At 52.3% G+C, this 19978-nt stretch overlaps 1 protein-coding gene across 6 annotated transcripts in view; it reads right to left on the bottom strand.

Moving 5' to 3' along the window:
* Window positions 1-19978, bottom strand: part of HDAC4 (histone deacetylase 4) — a 288348-nt gene that overhangs the window by 115335 nt on the left and 153035 nt on the right. For 5 of the 6 annotated variants that reach the window (XM_081813268.1, XM_081813273.1, XM_081813270.1 and 2 more), the window contains one exon: window positions 852-1096. The exons of the other annotated variant lie outside the window; for it this stretch is intronic. In XM_081813268.1, coding sequence (XP_081669394.1) covers window positions 852-1096 — 245 coding nt within the window. The remainder of the gene's footprint in view (window positions 1-851; window positions 1097-19978) is intronic. 6 annotated transcript variants of the gene reach the window in all.

Raw genomic sequence — 19978 nt, 5'->3', positions numbered from 1 at the left:
CGTTCAGGCCACAGAAACTATGAGATAATGCATGCGTTTGTTTTGTTTTAAACGGCCTCAGTTTGGGGTATTTTGTCACACAGCAACAGATTACTTATACAACCTGGGGTTTTCTGCTCCGTTTTAGGGTGGCTACTGGAGAGTGTAAGATCACCTTTGGACTTCTAATCTGCCTGCCTGTATCTACAGGACGGTGTTGCTCTACATGGTTTTAAACACAGTGGAGCGTATCACCCTCACAGGTGGTCTGTCAACAACAAATACAACTCTGCTACACGTCACCAACACATGGTTCTTTCCAACGCATTTAATTTTAACCCTGGGATCAGACTGCATATTTACAGAGACTACATATCAAAAAAAGATCTGTTTGTTTCTTAATAAGTTTAAATGCAAAGAAAATATTAATATCTTTTTCCAGTTATAAAGGATCAATGGGAGAAAGTAAGACAAGTCCCAAGAAGAAAATAAAAACGCTTTGTAAATACACCACTCAGATCACTGATCACTGCTAATATTCTGGTGCTCCTTCTCGCTGCTAATTTGTCTATTTGGGGACGCAGCTTGTATTTTTGGATGAAGGCAGACAACAAGCACGTCCCCTCTCTTAGGTCCGCTCCTGCGCCAGTGACTTTCCCACGATGCGCGGCCCATGCCATAATTTAGTCGACCAGCTGCTGCTGCTGGACTCGCGGGCGCCTGGCACTTTGGTCTCGGCACGGCGAGGAGTCCCTGTGTGTCACCGTGTGTCACGGTGTGGGAGCACGCCTCGGCAGCGGCTCTCCCACGCCACAGGGAGCCTGGCGTTTGGAAGGCTCCCGAGGGGGCAGGTGCCCCGCCAACCGACTTACTTTTATGTGCTCGTGCAGCTGGGCCTCGTGCTGCCGGGAGAGCTGCTCGTGCTGCCTCTGGAACTCGGCGATGAGGATCTGCCTCTGGAGCTGCTGCTTCTGCTTGAGGGCCAGCAGCTCTTGTTGCAGCTGTTGCTCCCGGAGGGTGGGCTCCGCCACGGGCAGCGCAAACTGGTGGTCCAGGCGGAGGTCCATGGGCGCCGCCGGGGGAGCGACCTGCAGAGGCAGTGCGGAGGCCACATCCACTGCGGGAGAGAGCACAGCACAGAAGCGCCAGTCACTGCAGCGGCACGGCGTCCCCAGGCCCCCGCCCTCCCCCACGCCACCGGCCTCTGTCAAGGGGTGCCGTGCGCTCGAGCATGGGGGGCACTCAGGACGCCTCTTCCCCGTCTTGCTTGACGGGCTCAAAACGCAGGACCCGGGGGGCCTCGGAGGCCTTCCATTCCTCAAGTGCAGAGATCGCAAAACCGAGGGGCAGGTCAGGCCAGGATACACGCTCACACAGACACACGGCCCACCCCGCCCTCCGCCACGAGAGGCCCCTACTCGGGCCCCACGGCCATCCTGATGTCATTTCTGAAAGTCAACAGAGAGAGAACGAAAGAAAATGGCTCTAAGGAGAGCTGAACGCCAGTGAGGGGAGGGGCAGCCTGGCCTGTGCTTTTCTCCGTCTTTCTCACGAAGCTACTGAGGACTGTGTGCAGGAACCACAGGACAGCGTGCGCCCCTGAAGTGCTCCAGATAGAGGCTCGGCGGCCAGCACGTTTCCATGGAGAACGTGTTTACCAACCGCAGCCGATAACCGCTCCCCCAGCTCGCCTGCACAAGCATGCTCATCAGGCTATGTGCTTCTCTACAAGGACCAGAGAAATGGATTTTCTTCCCGGGACTACTGCACTGCTGAAAAAAAGCTCAAGTGATTTTGATTAGAAACAGAAGCTAAATCAATCTTAATGCTTACAAATCAATAGCCAATTACAGCGAGGAAAAGCACGCAGAAAGTTTGAAATTACGGCCATCCTGGAAGAGGCTGCGGAGGATGCTCCTTCCATGCAGCTTCACGTGTGAGCGCACAGGCATGCAGGAAGGCCCTGCCCAGAGACGCCGGATGGCGCTCCTCAGACGCGCTGACGAACGGCCCCTCGGGCTCTGCTCAAGAAATCCCCTCAGGAGCTGCAGTGGCAGCCCACCCATCCACCACACATGAGCTGGTAAAGACTGGATTTTGTCAATTTCCTTTATTTTCTTGATCATTTTTAGTATGAAATACAGAAAAACAGGAAAACCATATAAATAGCTTCAGTTTTATAAAACCTCCATATTTCCCCCCCCTTGCTTCAGACTTTCTTTCAAGGGCAGGGAGGGCAGCTCAGTGAGCACACGCAGAGTAAAGGAAACAGGACTTGGCTTCTTAAAGGAATTTGGCCCACGCTCTTCTTTCCCAAAGGGGCATATTATTCCTCGTCCACACGTGTGACGGGGCTGGACGCCTCCTAAAACATCAGGCCTGGGGCCGGCTATTGGGCTTCGCCCTTGCGCATCCACAGTGGTCAGGAGGCGGTGATCAGGAGGCTGGCCTCGCAGACACAGGGGAGCCAGAGGGCATGCCGCCGCCCCCCACCTAGTCAGCCTCTGCTTTCTGAGGACAAGCCTGACTTGGTGTTTCTGGGTTACACACACCCCAGGGGCGCTGAGCCACACGGCCTGCGACTGCTGGAGGGAGAACACGAGACTCCACCTCTACAGGTAAACACAGCCCCTCATCTCTCCCACTCTTCTGGCCTGGTTGAGCTGCCATGTTTCAGCTTAAGGAAGGAACCACAGAGAGTTCACAAAATAAGCCCGCTGCCCCGCACTTGGTAAAATGCATTGCTTCATCGGCCCCTGTGGCGGGGCAGGTCAGGTGTGACCCCCGCTGCAAGATGGGCCGAGGTGACAGAAGATCTCCCTCTAACAAGGCCGTCCCTGACATGCTGGGCAGAAGCCCCATCTGCTGCTCACTCTGGCTTCTCCTCTCCTCATTCTAATTGTTCATAGACAGGGTCTGGGGACCATCTGATGCTCAACATAAAACACCTTTTAAGGGAGCCTTTTTATTAACTTCAAAAATATGACAGGCCGAACTTTTGCTGAGGAGGCGTGTGGGGCCTCCTGCTCCGTGCCGGACGTGGGGCCGCAGTGAGAAAGCAGAGCAGGGAGGGCAGTGGGCCGACGGCACGGCTGGGGGACGGTCCACACAGGGGCTGTGTCTCCATGAGCCTCATGGCAGGGCGTGAGCAAGGGCCCAGGGGTCAGGGCATACATGGAGGGTCGTGGGGACAGAGGGTGAGCACGTCCGAGGGCAGGGCTGGGCAGGGGTGCCGTGCTGGGACAGGCCAGGTGCAGACACAGAGGGGTCGGCCGTGGGCCGCAGGGAAGAGCCGGGGGCAGGGGAGGGCATGGCAGGCAGAAGCAGCGCTCAGGGGGCAGGACAGGCTGTTCCCATGGTCCCTTCTCAGTGACGGGGCGTTGCGGGCTGTGCATACCCAAAACATGCAAGCTGAGCTTCACTCTGTTTCCTCAAACTTTTCCCAGATTCTTCGGAGTCTGGAATCACGGGGAATATTCCGGGGAAACACTCCGTGGCAGCCCCTGCTAGTCCTTCGGCATGGTGGAAGTTAGAGGATGCTGGGGCGGCGAGGGGCCGGCAGACAACGGGGAGGGGGCGTTGGTGGGTGCAGAGGGTGAAGAGCTGGGGCACGTGCTCAGGTCAGCAGCTGTATTCCCCAGTTCTCAGAAAGGGAGGGTGTACTGCTTCAGTTTACCATTCTGAGGTCTCACCTAAAACTTCACTCTTCTGCTACAGACAGTGAAAAACAGAGCAGACAGAATGGACAGCCAGTCATGACCCACGTCGGCTACACCACAGTCGGCTCCTGCCATTTCCTCCCATTGGAAAACAACACTGCATTTACAGGTAGACACCAAAGCAAACCCCGGACCTGCCGCAGGACAAGGAGACCCTCCCGAGGCCTCCTGAGAAATGCCGCCTCCTGGCTCCTGGAGCCCCGCAGTCAGGCGGCCAGGGGGCGGGGGAGGCGGCCGGAGGAGAGCACGCCAGCGGGGGGCGGGGGGGGCGGATCACGGCCACAATCCCCATTCATCCCCGTCGCTGGCGGGTGCGTCAAACAGGACTCGTACTATTTCGGTATCAAAAACTATTTGAAATGCCATGAATTCTCAACAGAAGCTGCTAGTGCTTCTGACCCAAAGCGCCCTGAAGAAAACAATACAACCTTCTCTACTTAAAGAATGCAGCATCAAAACAAAAAAGCCTGTATTCTCATGAATATTTTATGTGGACTAGAAAATTGCTTTTATAGGTTGTGCCTTGAGAAACATATTAATACAATCAGACTCATGACGTTAGTAAAAGCACAAAGACTATATTCAGCAGTTCAATACCAAACAGCAAGCCTGTGCTGTGAATTACAAGCTCTCAATCAGAAACAGAAAAAAATCTGTTAGTCTGTTTTTAAATAAATGACCATAAAAAAGGACACTGTAATTTTCCATTACGTGGGTTAGATCCTCTTTCCTTAGCGCCACTTCATGCCACCATATAGATACGAAATAAATACAAGCACCATTCTCTAGGAAACGCGGCCAAAGTTTAGGGTCTGTTCAAGTAAAGAATGATTCATTCACATCTAGGGGAAAAGAATAGCTATTTCAACCATGTAACTAAGATCTCCTCTTACTCCGACATTCTGTCCACGTGTGACGGGGGAGGGGGATGGAGATGGCATGGGGGGGCAGAAGGAGGGGGCGTTTTGGGGACGTGTAACTTATTTCAAGTGTTTTCAGTGTTTTACATGGCCCATATCACACATGCTGAAGAACACAGATGCCAGGGGAGAGCGAGAGTGATGAGCTGAAGACAGCCACGTCCACCACCTCAGGAAGAATCAATCGCCCCCATAATTTCTGCTATGATATTTTCAATGGACGACACACAGGGCCACATTCAGAGAACAATGATCCCTGAATATCCTATCTTACAAGCCATCCTGCTCTGACCTCGCGGACAAGTCAGCTTTTCTGGTCTCTGAGGACAGCAAAGATAGCCATGCACTCTGTTTGCTTTGCTTTTATCTTCCCGGCCACCGGGATACCCCCCAAGTAGGAGCAGAGGCACGGACCTTCGCCGGAGTGGCCAGCAGAGTGGGGCTCTCAGGGCTGAGCCTCACGAGAGGGTGCGTGTAACTGGCAGTCACTGGGACTCACACCCGTGAGATTTCCTGCATCGGCTGGCCATACTTCCCCAGGGGGGAGCCCTCCCATCTCGGCGTGGAGGGTGAAAGCCAGGCCTTCAGGGTACGGAGTGAGGGTCTCTGCACTCAGCACTCATCATGAACACAGGAGTTTATGCCCCTGCTCTTGTTAGAGTGTCCATGTCCTCAACTCACTTGTGTCCCCACGCCGGGGCCTCCAGCTGGCCACCCCCTGGTGGCGGGCTTGCTCCCTGAGCACCGCGGGGAGAACGTCCAGGAGTCTCACATGTCTGCCTCGACCTCCCTCTCAGCCCTGCCCCAGAGGGAGAGGCGCTGCTCTGGAGGTGGGTGCACGGTGCACCCTGGGGAGGGCGGCTGGCTTTCCCGGGTCTGCCAAAGCGGCCGTGATGGATGCACCTGCTTTCTGACTCCCATCACAGGCCACTACTGCTCTCCCTCTTCTGTTCTGTTCACCCAGGCTTGGGGCCTATGGCCTTTCTCTGGAACACACTGGGGTAGACCAGCCATCATGGTGTTTTTCTCTAAAACACTTCAGAAAATATCTCTGGGGGCGCCTGGGTGGCTCAGATGGTTAAGCATCTGCCTTCGGCTTGGGTCATGATCCCAGGGTCCTGGGATCGAGCCCCATGTCCGGCTCCTGGCTCAGCAGGGAGCCTGCTTCTTCCTCTGCCTCTCCCCCGGCTTGTGCTCTCTCTCTCTCTCTCTCTGTATCCCTGTGTCTCAAATGAATAAATAAAATCTTAAAAAAAAAAAAAAAAGAAAATATCTCTGAACGAACTCTATTAAAAAACACAATCAAATACCATTCATATACCCACATAAATTAACAACTATTCCATGATATTATCAAATAGCCACAAAGCGTTTCCATGTTTTAGAGAATTTCATGCATGTTTTTTAAACTTTATTCAAATCAAGACCCAAATAAGGTCCATACATTGTGTTGGCTAATGCATGCCTTAAATTCCTTTTACTCCAAAGGTTCCCCCTTCTTCTCCCTCCGGCACCCTCCCCAACTTACGGCACCCTCCCCAACTTACGGGCTGCAAACACTCTCATCTGCCCCGTGGAGTCTGCTCTGGACTTGGTGGGCCCACCTGGGCTGCAGGTTACCATGGCTCCCTGGCCTGCACACCCCGTGATCTGGAAGCGGGGTCCGGAGGCGTGGGCAGACGCAGTCTGATCTCCCGGCACGACCGCCTCTGCGCAGAGGTTCCCCGGTTGCTCAAGGAGCTGCCCATGGCTCTTGGGCACCGACCACTGCTGAGGCCAGCTCATTGGGGCGCGTGCCTGCCCAGCGCAACCCTGGCTTCTTGATTTGCTGCTGATTTCTGTAATGAGGAAGGACCCTGAACCAATCATCTTCTCACCCTGACAGTTTTTTAAAAGTAAGGCAGGGCAAGTGCCTGATTCTCTTCCTTTATCAGCCAATTTTTAAAAATAATGAGCGGATCCCCAGCATCCTCCATGTGTTAGCGATGAGGACGGGTTCTGTTCTTCAAGATCAAATAAACAGAGCCCAATGCAGTTCAGCTCGAACTGCGCTCTAAAGGTAGACCCCTCCTTGACCAGCGAGGGCCCTCCAGCGTGGCCCACGGGCTGCTCCGAAGCCCGCCACAGCCCTCATTCTGCAGTGACGAGGTGGGCCAGGAAATCCTCACACATTTCTTGATCCCTCTGTGGAATCAGATGTTTCTCTGAGGAGAAGTGGGTCCCTTTAGTAGGAAGCAGTGTTTAGAGACCACAACGTGTGTGTTGTCTGTGTCCTGTCCAGGCGAGCTCTGCTTGGGGCCAATATGTGTCTTCCCTGGGGTTCTTGTGAATTTCAGGAGGGAGCAAAATTAGATACATGTGTTCAACCTGCCATCTTGCTGTGCAACTTCAGAATGCATAACCTATTAAAAATATCATTCAAAAGGACCGAATACACATAATCAAGTTCCATTCAAAATACTAATTTATATGGATTATCACTTTCCCCCAAAATGTTCTTTTTTTTTTTAAACATATTGATTATTTTTTTTTAAGATTTTATTATTCATTTGAGACACAGAGAGAGAGAGAGAGCATGAGCAGGGAGAGAAGCAGAGGGAGAGGGAGAAGCAGGCTCCCCACTGAGCCAGAAGCCTGATGTGGGGCTCGATCCCAGGACCCTGGGATCATGACCTGAGCCAAAGGCAGACGCTTAACGACTGAGCCACCTGGGCGCCCTTCCCCAAAATGTTCTTAACTGGATTACAACTATTCTATTTAACACTGTATTGTGGGGTTGTGTGTAAAGGGGAGAGATGAGGTGTAGAAGTCAAGATCTTAAATGTGAAGATTTAAAAATATTCTGTAGGGAATGCATATAGCATAAGCTCCTACCTTAGCTTCATATGTAACTAAACATATAGGTTATTTCTCTGTGCCTCATTTAGATGTATATATGCAATGCCAAAGAAATAAACTTACGTTAACAATATACTGTAAGTTAAATAATGCTTGAAAAATAAAAATTAAATGATTATGGCCCGAGAAGAGGCAGTTTTGTTTTATATTGTTTTGTTTTCAACTGACATCAAAATAAATATAATATATGGAGGTATTTATGGATTTTTACAGATGCATATCTATGGGAAGATTTTCTACTCTGGTGGGGGGGCAGGGAGAGATAGGCATCCTATGCAGATCATATTAAAGGTAACCCTTTGAATTGTATTTTTGTGCCTGTGATTTCCTTGCAGGGTTCTAGAAATCAAGCTGGGAGCAGCATACACTGCTGGGGGCCTGGCTTACCCCCTGCTTCTGCCTTCCAGCCAAGAGGGGAGTTTACTCTTCCATGTCAATGAGAAATCAGTATCTGCCCCCACTGGAGGCGGGATAGGACGTCCTGGTGGGCAAGCCTCCCGCTTCCAACCTCACCAGCAGGGGATCACAGGTCCTGTGGGCTGACCCTGCCCGGAGGCTGGGCATGCTAAGTCATGTAATGTGTAAAGTAAGCAACTCCCTGGGTACTGTCTCCATTGGGCAGTTGGGGAACCTGAAGTACAGACAGCCTAGGCAGATACGGCAAACGCAGAACCGGAGCTGGGCATCGAAACCACAGGGTGGAGCAGGGCTGACAGCTGCAGGCCACCCTGGGTGGCTCCCAGGCTGGGGGGGGTGGCCACAGCTCTGGGACTCAGTGCCCAGCTGATCGGCACCCTGAAGCCCGAGAACCCCGCTCTGGAGCTTTGTGTGAACGCCCACAAAAGTGCCTCCCGCCGCCGGGGAGGTGCCCGAGCCCCGCCTTGCCCTGTGGCTCCAGCCTGGGTCTTGGTCACGACCATGGCCGGTCTTCCCGGTAATTCCTGGCTGGCTCGAGCGCTCTGCCGTTCAGGGCTCTCCATGAACAAACTCCTGTTCCTGAAAAGCTCCTGGTGCCGGGTCTGCCATGGGGTCAGCCCCACGAGGCTCTGCTCAAGGCTGAGACAAAGGCCCCCAAAGCACAGCCTCCCGACCAGCACCAGGAAGACAGGTTTAAAAGCGCCGCAGAGCCACACGCCCCTGCTGAGCACAGAGATGGAAGAAAATCTCTGATACACTATCTTCAGCGCAAAAGACAAAAAGCTACAGTTAACACCAGGGGTGTGTTTCACTCCACTGTCTCTTTATTCCCCTAATTTGGCTTTCTCCCTTCTCACTGCCTCCCCAGACTAGATGTTTCCACAGTCTTTCCCTGGCAGAAGGTACGAGATCCACCAGTGCACCAATATGGCATGGACTCTGGGCCACAGCCTCTGCCACCCTGGAGGGGGTGTCCCCACCACTGGCCAGGGGCTCCCCATGGCCTGGCTCCCTCTGGCAAGGCCCCTCCTGGCTTCTCTGTTGTCTGCTGGCACCAGAGAGAACATTCTGGCAGGACAGGCAAGCCTGTGGAGTTGCGGGAAAGGTTCGCAAACGCACACCCTTCCTAGCTGCATCCCAGAAAACCACTGTGGGAGACATCAGGGCGGGAGATGAGGCTATTTCTGAGAATCAGCTCTGTGGTCTGCAGTCCCAAGAACAGGGCAGCACTTCCAAGTAAAGCTCAGAGGGAGCTCTACGCCAGGGCCACTGGGATGTCAGCTCGCAGGACACCGAGTAGGGAGACCTGGGCTCTCCCAGTGTCCACGGTGGGTCGGAGCTAGCCTATGCAGACGGGGGCCGTGGTGATGGCACGGACTCTGGGGCCGGGTGGCCTGGGAGGAGCCCCCGGCTAACAACAGGACATCTGCTCCTTGCTGGGCAACGTGGGCCAATGTGAGAAGCGCGGACACACGGCTGGTGCTGTCCGTGCCAGGGCAGGACGCCCCCCAAACCGGCCTCCCATCATGGGGGCCTGCCGCTGAGGCTGGCAGCCAAAGTGAGGAATGGGCGTCTGGGAGAGGTGTGCAGGGCCAGGCCCAACCTGCCTCATGTGCTCCTGAACCTGCTCCCCAAAACGGGGGCCCAGAAGGCGCCTTTTCACCACAAGATGAAACGGGGCAGTCAGCAGGCCAGGAGCGAGTCCCAGAAGGGGGCCAGCTCAGCGTCAGGTGTGTGCATGCCTGACCCACACCACCGAAGGCAGAGTCTGTGGGGGAGTGCAAGGAGCAGGGTGGCCCGCGGCCCCGACTCCAGTAATCCAGACGCAGGCCTGTCCTCAGCTGCTCACTGGCGCCAGCCACTCTGAACCTCGCTGGCAAGCACTGTCCTGGCGTGTCCAGCGGCCGGCTAAGGGGCACAGGGACTCCCTAAGGGGGACAACTCTCCTCATGCACGCGGGGACCTCCATTTTTATAATCAAGTTATTTGTAGCAAAATCAACTGTAAAGGATAAAAACTTAGTGACCATGCACAGATTTTGGAAAATTCCATTCTGTATTTTAACCAGCAGTGAAGAAGTGTGATTGGAAAGGTCACCATGATGGATTACGCTTTCAGGACCCCAAAAAAGGGACTATGGCAGCGTCTTCTCTTCTCCTAGATTTATCCATCAGTACCAGTTGTTCATTTTTCAGGCTGGAAACCCTGTTAGTGAAACAGACGTGGGGTTTTAGAAACAAATAGATGGGGGTTGGCCATCCCAGGACCATCTTCGTTAGAAGTGGTGTGGTCACAGCGTGGGGGAGAGAGGCAGAGATGCACGCAGGGACACAGACAGCCGCCCGTCCTCACGCTATCGACCACCTGCCACACGCCAGCGTGACCCCAAACCGCGTGTCACCTCACGGCCCGGGAGTGCAAGCAAATCCTGAGTGGAACGGCGCACCTGCTGGCTAAGGCCGCCTCCCGCAGCAGGCCCTGCCCTTGCCTGGGCCTCCTGCTCCGCACGGGTTTTCACAGCTGCACAGGTGAGGGGTCCCGGTACTCACGGGCCCAGAACTCGGGTGATAGGAATAGGGGCCCGAAGGCCCGGGGCTTGATGGGGCCCCAGACAGAGGAGAGCGCACGGACTTTCTAAGGCAGAGGGAGAAAGCAAGTCAGCCTCCCGCACACCCTCAGAGCCGGGTGGTGATCCCGCAGCGGCGGTCCCGGGTTAGACCAGGCCTCTCTCCCTCCAGCCCACCTTCTCTCCTCCCCTGGGAAAGAGTTATAAGGCTCCCGTGGCGCAGGGGGGCGAAGGGAAGAGAATGAAGACAATGGAGCAGAATTCAGGCTCTCTTAACATCTCCATACAAACCCGAAGTCCGTGATGTTGCTGCTCCGTTCCTCACCCCCACCACCGGCCCCACTGATGGCACAGACTGCCCACTCCAGGCCCCTCTCCCGCCCACGGGTCACCGACGGCATGGGGTCAGTGGTCCTGCTGCCTGGCATTCCCACCTCCCGGCCAGGCCGGGGCACAGCCTGCTTCCGTCCCGGATGTCCTGTTGCAGAGTGGGCTCCTAACTGCGAGCCTCCATTTAGGTCAGAACTCTGCAGAGGCAATACTGGAACACGGCTGGCTGAGAATGTTCCAGAACTTGTGGAAGACATGAATCCGCAGACGCAGAAACACAACCAAAGCAGGAGAAAACAAAAAATAAATCAAGGTAATTTCAAGGGGGAAATGCAAATACCAAAGAAAAAGCCCCAAGACCGTGAAAGAGAAGTGCAGGTGTCCTACGAGGGGGTGAGGTGACGGCCAGGAGACAGCGACCCACCCGAGTGTGGAGAGAAACAACGCCCAGCTAGAATGATGCGCTTAGGGAACCGTCAAGAGCAAGCATGGAATGCTACAGATGTACGTCTGGTTAGAAACGAAGACGGTTTGAGAACTCGCCGAGATGCCTCCGGTTACGGGACAAGGTGAGCAGAGAAACAGACATGAAGATGATGATAAAGACGGACCCAAGCAATCACGGCCTGAGCCAGACAGCAACAAGCACGACACCTACCTGTGGCATCGGACTCAACGACAATGAAAATACTGGGCCAGGGGCTGAGACGGAGGGGTGGCAAGAGTTAATTAGTGTTCTAGACGCTTCCACAGCTGAGCAGGTTGGGGCAGAAAACATTGACTTTAGACACTGTACATTCATACAGTCATGCTTCACACTGAACTGCTAGAAACAGTGCAGAACTTCCGAAGCAGTGGGGGTCCACAATCAATCAGAGAGAACTTTAAGGAGAAAAAAGAAATGTGGCTGCTAACTTGTGGTTAGCACACACAAGTGCACACACACCACATGTATGCAAGCATGTGCACACACACACAGCTGGGTACCTCCTGATGGAAGAGCACACTGCATCTCTAAAGTCTTGCCAAAAATAATCACACTTGAATCTGATCAAACCTCTAGATGTAACTACTAATTTACAGGAAACAGGCAACAGACGTTTACTTTAAATGGCAAGACGGGAGATGGGTGAAATTAAGCAATTGTAAAACACAGGAAAACTCCACAAGACAAGCCACCTAGTATCTTCAAAGATGAACTGCGAGGGTCAAAACCAAACAGACAAAAGAGGGAGGGAGGAAAACGGATGGATTAGCGGGAGACTGCATGAGACACACCGATCACCACGTGGGAGTGTTCACTGGACCCCGAGGCAAACAATAAACTAAAAATATACATATATTTTAAACACCACCGGAGACATATAAACACTGGTTGAATATTTGATAAAATTAGATAATTGTTAATCTTGTCTAAACAGGAAAACGGCATTGTCCTTCGGTTTAAACCACAGTCCCTGTCTTTTTAGGCCCTGCTGTGGCTGCAGATGGGGCGACGCGGTGAGTGGGATTTCATTCAAAATGGTCAGGAGGGCAGAGGTGATGAGTAAGTCAGGACACGGGTAAGACACAACTGGACGTCCCCGGGCTCCACCCGGTTTGGTTGACAGGAACAGCAGGGTTCCTTCTAGGATTTTCTGTACTTTTGAATGTATCTAAAATTTTCTGTGATGCAAAGTTCATTTTTTAAAATTACATTTCTAAATATGGGTCAAAGAAGAGATCATAAGAACCATTTAAAAATAATTAAGAGGGAAACATAATGAAAAAAGGACCTAGAATAAGTTGCGAACTTCTACTCTTATTGTACTCAGAGGAAAACTGACAGCCTTACATAGTCACGTCTGACAATAATAAGCATACAACCCAAAAAGCTAGACATAGCTCTAAGAAGTTAGAAAAAACACTAGAATACATATATGCATTCATGTATACCAACACAATACAAAACTGGTTCTTAAAAGACCAAGAAAATAGACAAACTTCTGGTTGAGAGTGGTTTAGAAAATGAGAGAAAGGCACAAATTAACTGTAGGTATGGCAGAGACTGAAAATAAAACGAAATACAATGAATAACTTCAGGCCTATCAGTTTTAAAACCTACATAAAACAGACACACTTGTAGAAAAATAAAACTTTCCCAAATTGATAAAAAATAGAAAATAGAGTAACCCTATAACCACAAACTAAATTGAACCAATACTTTAAAATCTTCCCACAAGGATCATATTAGAGACGGTATTCCCAACCTTTCGACTAACTGATCATTCAGTTTTAAAGAAAACTTCCAAGGAACAGAAAAATAAAGAGCACCCTGAGCTCATGCTATAAGGCTAAGAAGAAACCTTGTTACAGAAACCAGGCAAAGACAGCATAAAGAAGAAAAATGATAGTCTCCGTCATGAACACAGCCTCAAAAATCCCCAAAAAATTATTAGCAAGCTTAATCTAGCAGTCTACAAAAAAGATAATCGACCAAAATAAGTGGTATTTTAAAATGAGAAATGCAACATCTATACAGAACATCTGTAAATGCAATTCACCACACTAATAATGATCATCTTAATAATGAAAATAAGCACATTATAAAATCCAACAAGGATTCACATTATAAAAGCTCTTAACAAACTAAGAATAAAAGAGAATTTCTTTAGTCTGAAAAAGGGTATCTATAAAAAAAAAAAACCCACAGCAAATACTGCTTTTAATGACGAACCTTGAACAAGACACGATTCCAGCCAGAGAAAGCGGATGGAATAATAACAAACAGAAAGGGAAGAGACAAAACCATCATGATTCACAGACTCTTAGGATTGTCAGTACAGAACGCCTCCCCCACCCCACCCCCAAAAATGAATTACAGAGAAGTTAGTAGAACTTACAAGGACATTAAATGAAACAAGGTGCTAGGGAAGATCGACATGGAAAAGCCAACTGCATTTCAACATAATACAGCAAGAAAGAAGGCCTAATAATATTTAAAGAAAAACATAGTACCAAAAATTTTATGGCTGAAAATTATAAATACTGTTAAATATTTTGCACAACTGAAGGACACGGAGCGGTGGACCAAGATAGGGACGAGAAGACTTCCTATCATAGAGATGCCCATTCTCTCCAGACTGAGCTGTGGATCCAACACACAGGCTTCTAGGAACGGGACAAAGGGATGTCAGACTACGGGGCAAAACAGACCCAGGAGCAGTCAAGGTGCTCCTGCAAAAGGCAGTAGCCCGTCCCCCGTGGAGAGCGACAGCAGAGACAGCGCTGAACACAGACGTCAACAAGACGGAAGTTGCCCCCGTTCAGGCCAAAATTAATTCCACAGGAATTAAGACTCAAATGTGAAAGGCAAAACTCAAGAAAAACTCATGATGCAAGGAGTGCTTAGCACCAGACAAAACTGATCAGTGTGGCTCCACTGAGAGTCCGATTTTCTGCTCCTCAGACCCTGTGTAGAGGTGGGAGGCCGGGCCCCGGCGAGGCTGGCCGGCGCTATACGAAGTCGCCGAGGGCTGGTCTCTATAACGTGTGAGGGGCTCCTACAAATCTATATGAAAAAGTCCCAAGGAAAACGGCAAAAAAAAAAAAGGCTTTTCAAGGAAGAAGGGCCCCTAATGGCAGACAAAAGCCTAAGGAGTGCCCTCGAGATACCCTGAGCTCCTGGCAGCGTACGTGAGGATGGGCCTTCGGGAGAATCATCGGCTTGCCCTCAGGAAGCTGAATCTTGGCTCTGGGACCCAGGAATTCCACTCTTGATGTATCCACACTTGGGAAATGCCCACGTGTGTGCGAGAACAGGGCAGGACTCACGCTTACGGAGAGCAGGACTTACGGGAGCCGCACAGTCGGTCACCAACACATCAGTAGTGGGATATCAAGAGGGTGTCTCCATACTTAGCAGTGAGAAGGAGCGAGGAACAGCTACACAGAATGCCATAAATGGATCTCAGAAACAACCCAGAGCAAGAGGAAAACCCGCCGTGGGAGACGCTATCATGATAGCACTTTTAAACAGCGTGCTGTCTGAGGAAGCATACGCACGTGGCAAAACTAGTTCTTCAAAGAAAGCAAGTCAGTAGCACACACCAAAGTGAGAATAGGGTTTATTCGGTGTGTGGCTGACTTCAACTCCTGCATTTGTTACTGGCCTCTGAGCGGAAGGGTTGAGGGGGTTCCCATGGGGGAGATGAGCCACGCAGAAAGCAGCCCGGGGAAATGTCTCGCTCCACTCTGCACCAGGTGTGACTCATTTGGGGTTATAAGGTCTTCTGATAATAAAGGACGGGATGACATTTCAAAATTCTACCCTCCACACTTCTTAGGAACAGAGTGTGTTTAATGCGCAGCAGAACATTTACACACGGCCAATATGGGATGCACATCTGGAAGGCCGGGCAAGGGAGCGAGACCACCCCTGTGGAAGCCAGTGCTGGCCCCCTGCACCAGGAAGGAGGAACGAGAAAGGCCGTGACCCTTCCCCAGCCTAGTCCCAGACTGCCTACTGCGCGCATCCCACCCCACCACCCGTAAACCACACTCCACAAACGCGGGGTCTTTCATACTGAAAAATGTCACCCAAAGGGGGCAGACGTTGGCTTGTGAGGACCTATTTCTTGACAGGTGAGGCGAAGGAATCTTCAGGCTACACAGCACTCCTGCCCGGCCAAATCGCCTCGCTTGACTCACCCGCAGTCCCTTCCTCACAGAAAATTTCATTTTAAATTCCATTTAAATTGACCTGCACGAATCCATTTTAAATGATAACTTTTGACAGAAGGAAATGTGCTGTTTCTTCTGTCTTGTTTCTTTTCATAGTAGAAACACAGAATTGGTGCTTCTCGTAATACAAAATCACTAAGCAGCATGAAATCCAGCTTCCAGAAAGCTAAAAAGACAGAACGCTCTGTCTTCCCGAGGGCCCAGCTTCGCCACCTCTCCGAGAGTGTTGAGAGCCCAACTGCCAAGAGGGACAGTCCCCCGGGAAAGGCCAGGGCCCCCACGCCCCCGGACCAGCTGTGCATGTGGAGGAGGAAACCAACAGCACGCAGTTTGACCGTCACGGAAAGTCACTTCAGTGACCCCTGCATTTGAAAACATTTCAAGTTTCACCACTTAACTTGAATGTGGTGGTCGGTAGCCAGTGGCAGGAGGCTAGGGGCTTTGTCTGAAGGAAAGACTGTGGTCACTGACCTGGATGATCCGCAGCTAGGGCTGCAAAAATAGCTTTCCATCCCAGCAGGGACTTGCCACACTCCCCAGAATCCAGCATGTTCAAGTACCTCCCCAGACTCATACAGCGCGCTGCTCAGGCCATTTCTTGAAAATACAAGCAAACAGCCCCCAAACAAAAGGTGGTGGTGGTGACACGCCCTGGCGAGAAGCCTCTCGGGGAGCAGGTGGGCACCGACTTCAGACTCTGGTCTGACGGTGAAAGCCCTCCATTCTCCTCAGCCTCCTGTGTCAAAGAAGTCATTTCACGGACTGCAGGATCATTTTGAATATAATCTCCTTTACAAATGAAAAATGCTCCTAAAGACTTCTGGAAGTTCCTCAAGTGACCCAGGAAGGGGTGGGGAGGACAGTTATCTGTTCCATGCAGATTTCAATTTTGAAGTCCAGTGACAGGGTTTTTAAAAAGAAATGATAAAAGGGAATGAGAATGGAGACATTTAAAATTTCTGCAGGATTACTGAGAATCCAATTAATCTCTAACTTATACTGTGAAAACACAAGTTTAAAAGGTCTTTACACCCAACTGCCTCCTGGCTGAGCCGAGGAGGGTTCATTCTTGACACCCGAAGAATGGCTTATAAAGAACATAGGCTGATGACACCCCCCCCGGAAAACTCCACTCTGGGGGTAACAAAGAGACCCCAACCTTTCCAAAAAGCAGATCATGCAAGGAGATAAGAGCCACAGAATTCTGGGAGCTGGGAAGGGGCCCACGGAGCAGAGGGAAGAAATGACACTGGCCCGGAAGCCAGGACGGCCAGGGAGGGACCTCTGGGCCGGGAAGGCCACGCTATCATCAGCCTTTGACTCGCCCCAGGCCTCCTGTCCCCCACAAGCAGGGACTCCCAGAGCAGCGCTGAGCAGAGGGCCGGAGTGGGGTGCTGGCCTAAGACAGGAACAGGGACAGCTGATACACTGCAGGCTGGAATGCAGAGCCAGGCCTGCACCCCAGGAAGGAGCTGAGAGGGTGATCTCTGTGATAAGCATCAGCCCAAAAGGGAAGGACCAGGTCATGGCATCTGGGGCCCCGAGGGAAGGACCAGACCCCTGCCCAGCAACTGGCCAGAGGACGGGACCAGTCAACACACCCGCCCAGCTTGTTAGAGACTCACCCTTAGATACGGGCTGAACATTTAGGAAAGCCTCTACTGTGAAAAACAAAAAAGCAAATCAAAACGAGCACCCTCTGCATAGCCCTCAGGAGCGCACTGTCTGCGGCCCTCACCCTGAAAATGCAAGGGTTGGGAGATGGCTGTGTGTCCCTGTTGCTCTCTCTGGGCCCCTAGAACCCAGAACGGGGCAGGGACCACGAAGGTGGCCCCAATGCTGGCGGAGGAGAAGGGAGGGCCTGGCTCTGCTCCCCAGCCCCCAACCCGCCTGAGAACTTCCTGCGAAGCTGGGACCAGGGCAGAAGAGGGACCTAAGCACCTACAGCAACATGGACGGGGGCTGCTCGCTTGGCCGAAGTGCCGCAGACTCCTCCTCGGTGCGAGTTTAAAAAGAACACACTCCACCAAAAACCCCAGTCAAGGGCCATGGCCAGATACACTTGAGGTGGGCCTCCCGCGGGCTCTGTGCAGACGGCTACGGAAACGTGCCCCCCTCGGTCCCAGACCCTCCAGGAGGAAGTCCTGCAGCCCGGGTTCACCCTGGGACTGCCACCGCACCCACGTGCTCCCGGGTTCTGGGGACCCATCTACCTCCTGGTCCACACGTTCACACCAGGTAAGTGTCTCTTCAGCTCTGCAAGTGACCAGAACTGTCTTCCCAGCTCCAGTGACAAAACACTGGCTGTGCTCCCACCGGAGACCCAGGCCTGGGACAGCCCATGGGCTCACGCGCGGGGTGCAGACAGCACACGAGTGTTGGCTGATGCGGCGGAGCCCAGCCTGCTGGAGCCTCTGTGGAGAGTCCACGGTGCACACACACGAGCCTCAGACCCGCCCTCCACGGAACGCACAGTCTAGAAGGGGAGGCAACCACGGAGGAAATGATGACATGAAGCTCGTGGCAAGCAGGATAGGTGGACACCGCTAAGCACCTTCTAATTCCCATTTAACAGATGTGGAAAATAAGGGACAGAGAAGCAAAGAACTCTGCGCAGGTCACAGCGACAGGAAGCAGAAAAGCTGAGCCCGGCCCCATGTAAGTGTTCACAAGGTCATCGTGAGCTCTAGCCTCCTGTGACCGCTGTATGTAACAGGTTCCCACAAACTCAGTGGCTCCAAGCAACACATGATTATCCTGGAGTTCTGGAGGCCGGAAGTGGGAGTGGGTTTTAGGAGCTAAAAGCAAGGCATCGGCAGGCTGAGTTCCTTCCAGAGACTCTAGGGGAGAATCTGCTCCTGGCCTTCCCCAGCATCCAGGGGCACCTTGGCTCCTGGTCCCCCTCTATCTTCAAAGCCATTACTCACATCAGTCTGACCTCTACTGCTCCCTCCCAGTTCCTTCTGCCATCCTGACCCTCCTGCCTCCCCTCTGGAAGGACCCTTGTGATTCCAGTGGGCCCACCCAGATAATTCAAGAGCATCATCCATCTCAAGACCCTTAACCACACCTGCAGGGTCCCTTCTGCCACATAAGTTCACATACTCACAGATTTCGAATTAAGGTGTGGACCTTTTGTTTTTGGGGGGGGGGCACTATTCTGTCCACCAGACTCTGGCTTCTAGGCTGAGATCAGAAAGGAGGGCTAGGACAGAAGCAAGGAATAGGTGGGGAGACACCTGTAGGTTCCAGGTGCGAGCCAGTGGTGGTTAGGCTGCCATCGTTAATGATGGAAAGGGGGGGTAGCCAGGCTCTACACAGACCTAATAACCTTCCTGAGCACCCTGCATTTTACCCTTTTAGAATGCACAAGTCAGTGATCTTCTAGTAAATTTACCACGATGTGCAAGCATCACCATGAACCCACGTTGGAACATTTTCATCACTCAGATGCGACTCCTCCTTGTGCACATGTTTTGAGGGGCAGCTGATGGCACTTGCTAGTTGGCTGAATGTGGGATATAAGACAGGATTTCAAGGGCGAATCGGGGGCTTCAGAGGATGGAGGCAATACTGAGTCCATGGGACTGGCACAGGACAACCAGTTTCAGACACTCAAGTCTGAGATGTTTGGGCAAGGACCCCAAACAAGCAGCTGGTTCTCGCATCTGGAATCAGGCAAGATCCCAGCTGGAGCTAGAAATCTGAATGGCAGCAGAACCAAGCTGGTGTTCTGGGTTATGAATGGATGGGACAGGACCATTGAGATCACCAAGGGAACGTGGGGACACCCCAAGGCTGAGATCCAGGAGAGATGAGATAAAATCTGCCCAGGGGCTGGAGGAGGAGTGGCCAGGGCAGTGGACAGGTAAGAGGAGCATGTGGTTCTGGGACAAGGTTCTTCTAGAAGAAGAGGTCAATACGGGGGGAGGCCATGCAAGAAGAGGGCTAGAACGTGGCCTTCTGGGATTTGGCAACAAGAAGTCATCAGTGAATATAGGGCCCTGTGCTGGAAACCAGGGGAAAACTGGATTATCTGTGAGATGCTGCAGCCCCTCCGGGTGGCGGGGGGTGGGGGGCACAGCCACACCGCACGAGCTCGTCTCACCTGCAGATGAGCCACAGGCAACATCGAAACCAATGCCAGCCTCAGAATCTGAAGCAGGTAAGGGCTCAAGAGGCAGGAAGCTGAAGTACCAACACCTCGACTCAGTCTTTCTAGACCAACACCCCCAAGGGCAGGGACGCCGGAAGACACCCCTACCGCAAATGCTGGAACTCTCTCCAGATCTCCACCCCACTCCCACCAACCAACACAGAACCGAGAAAAAAGCTCCAAACCCGCCCTGCCTCCAGCAGCAGCGAGAGAGTGCAGACTGGCCAGGTGGCCGAACCGGTGCCCAGCACGGGGCGCTCACGGAGGCAGT

The sequence above is a fragment of the Leptonychotes weddellii genome, chromosome 3, assembly GCF_054177405.1.
Source record: "Leptonychotes weddellii isolate Sample4059 chromosome 3, ASM5417740v2, whole genome shotgun sequence".
Lineage (NCBI taxonomy): Eukaryota > Metazoa > Chordata > Mammalia > Carnivora > Phocidae > Leptonychotes > Leptonychotes weddellii.
Note: the sequence above shows the minus strand (reverse complement) of the source record. Positions and strands in the feature narration are given on the sequence as shown.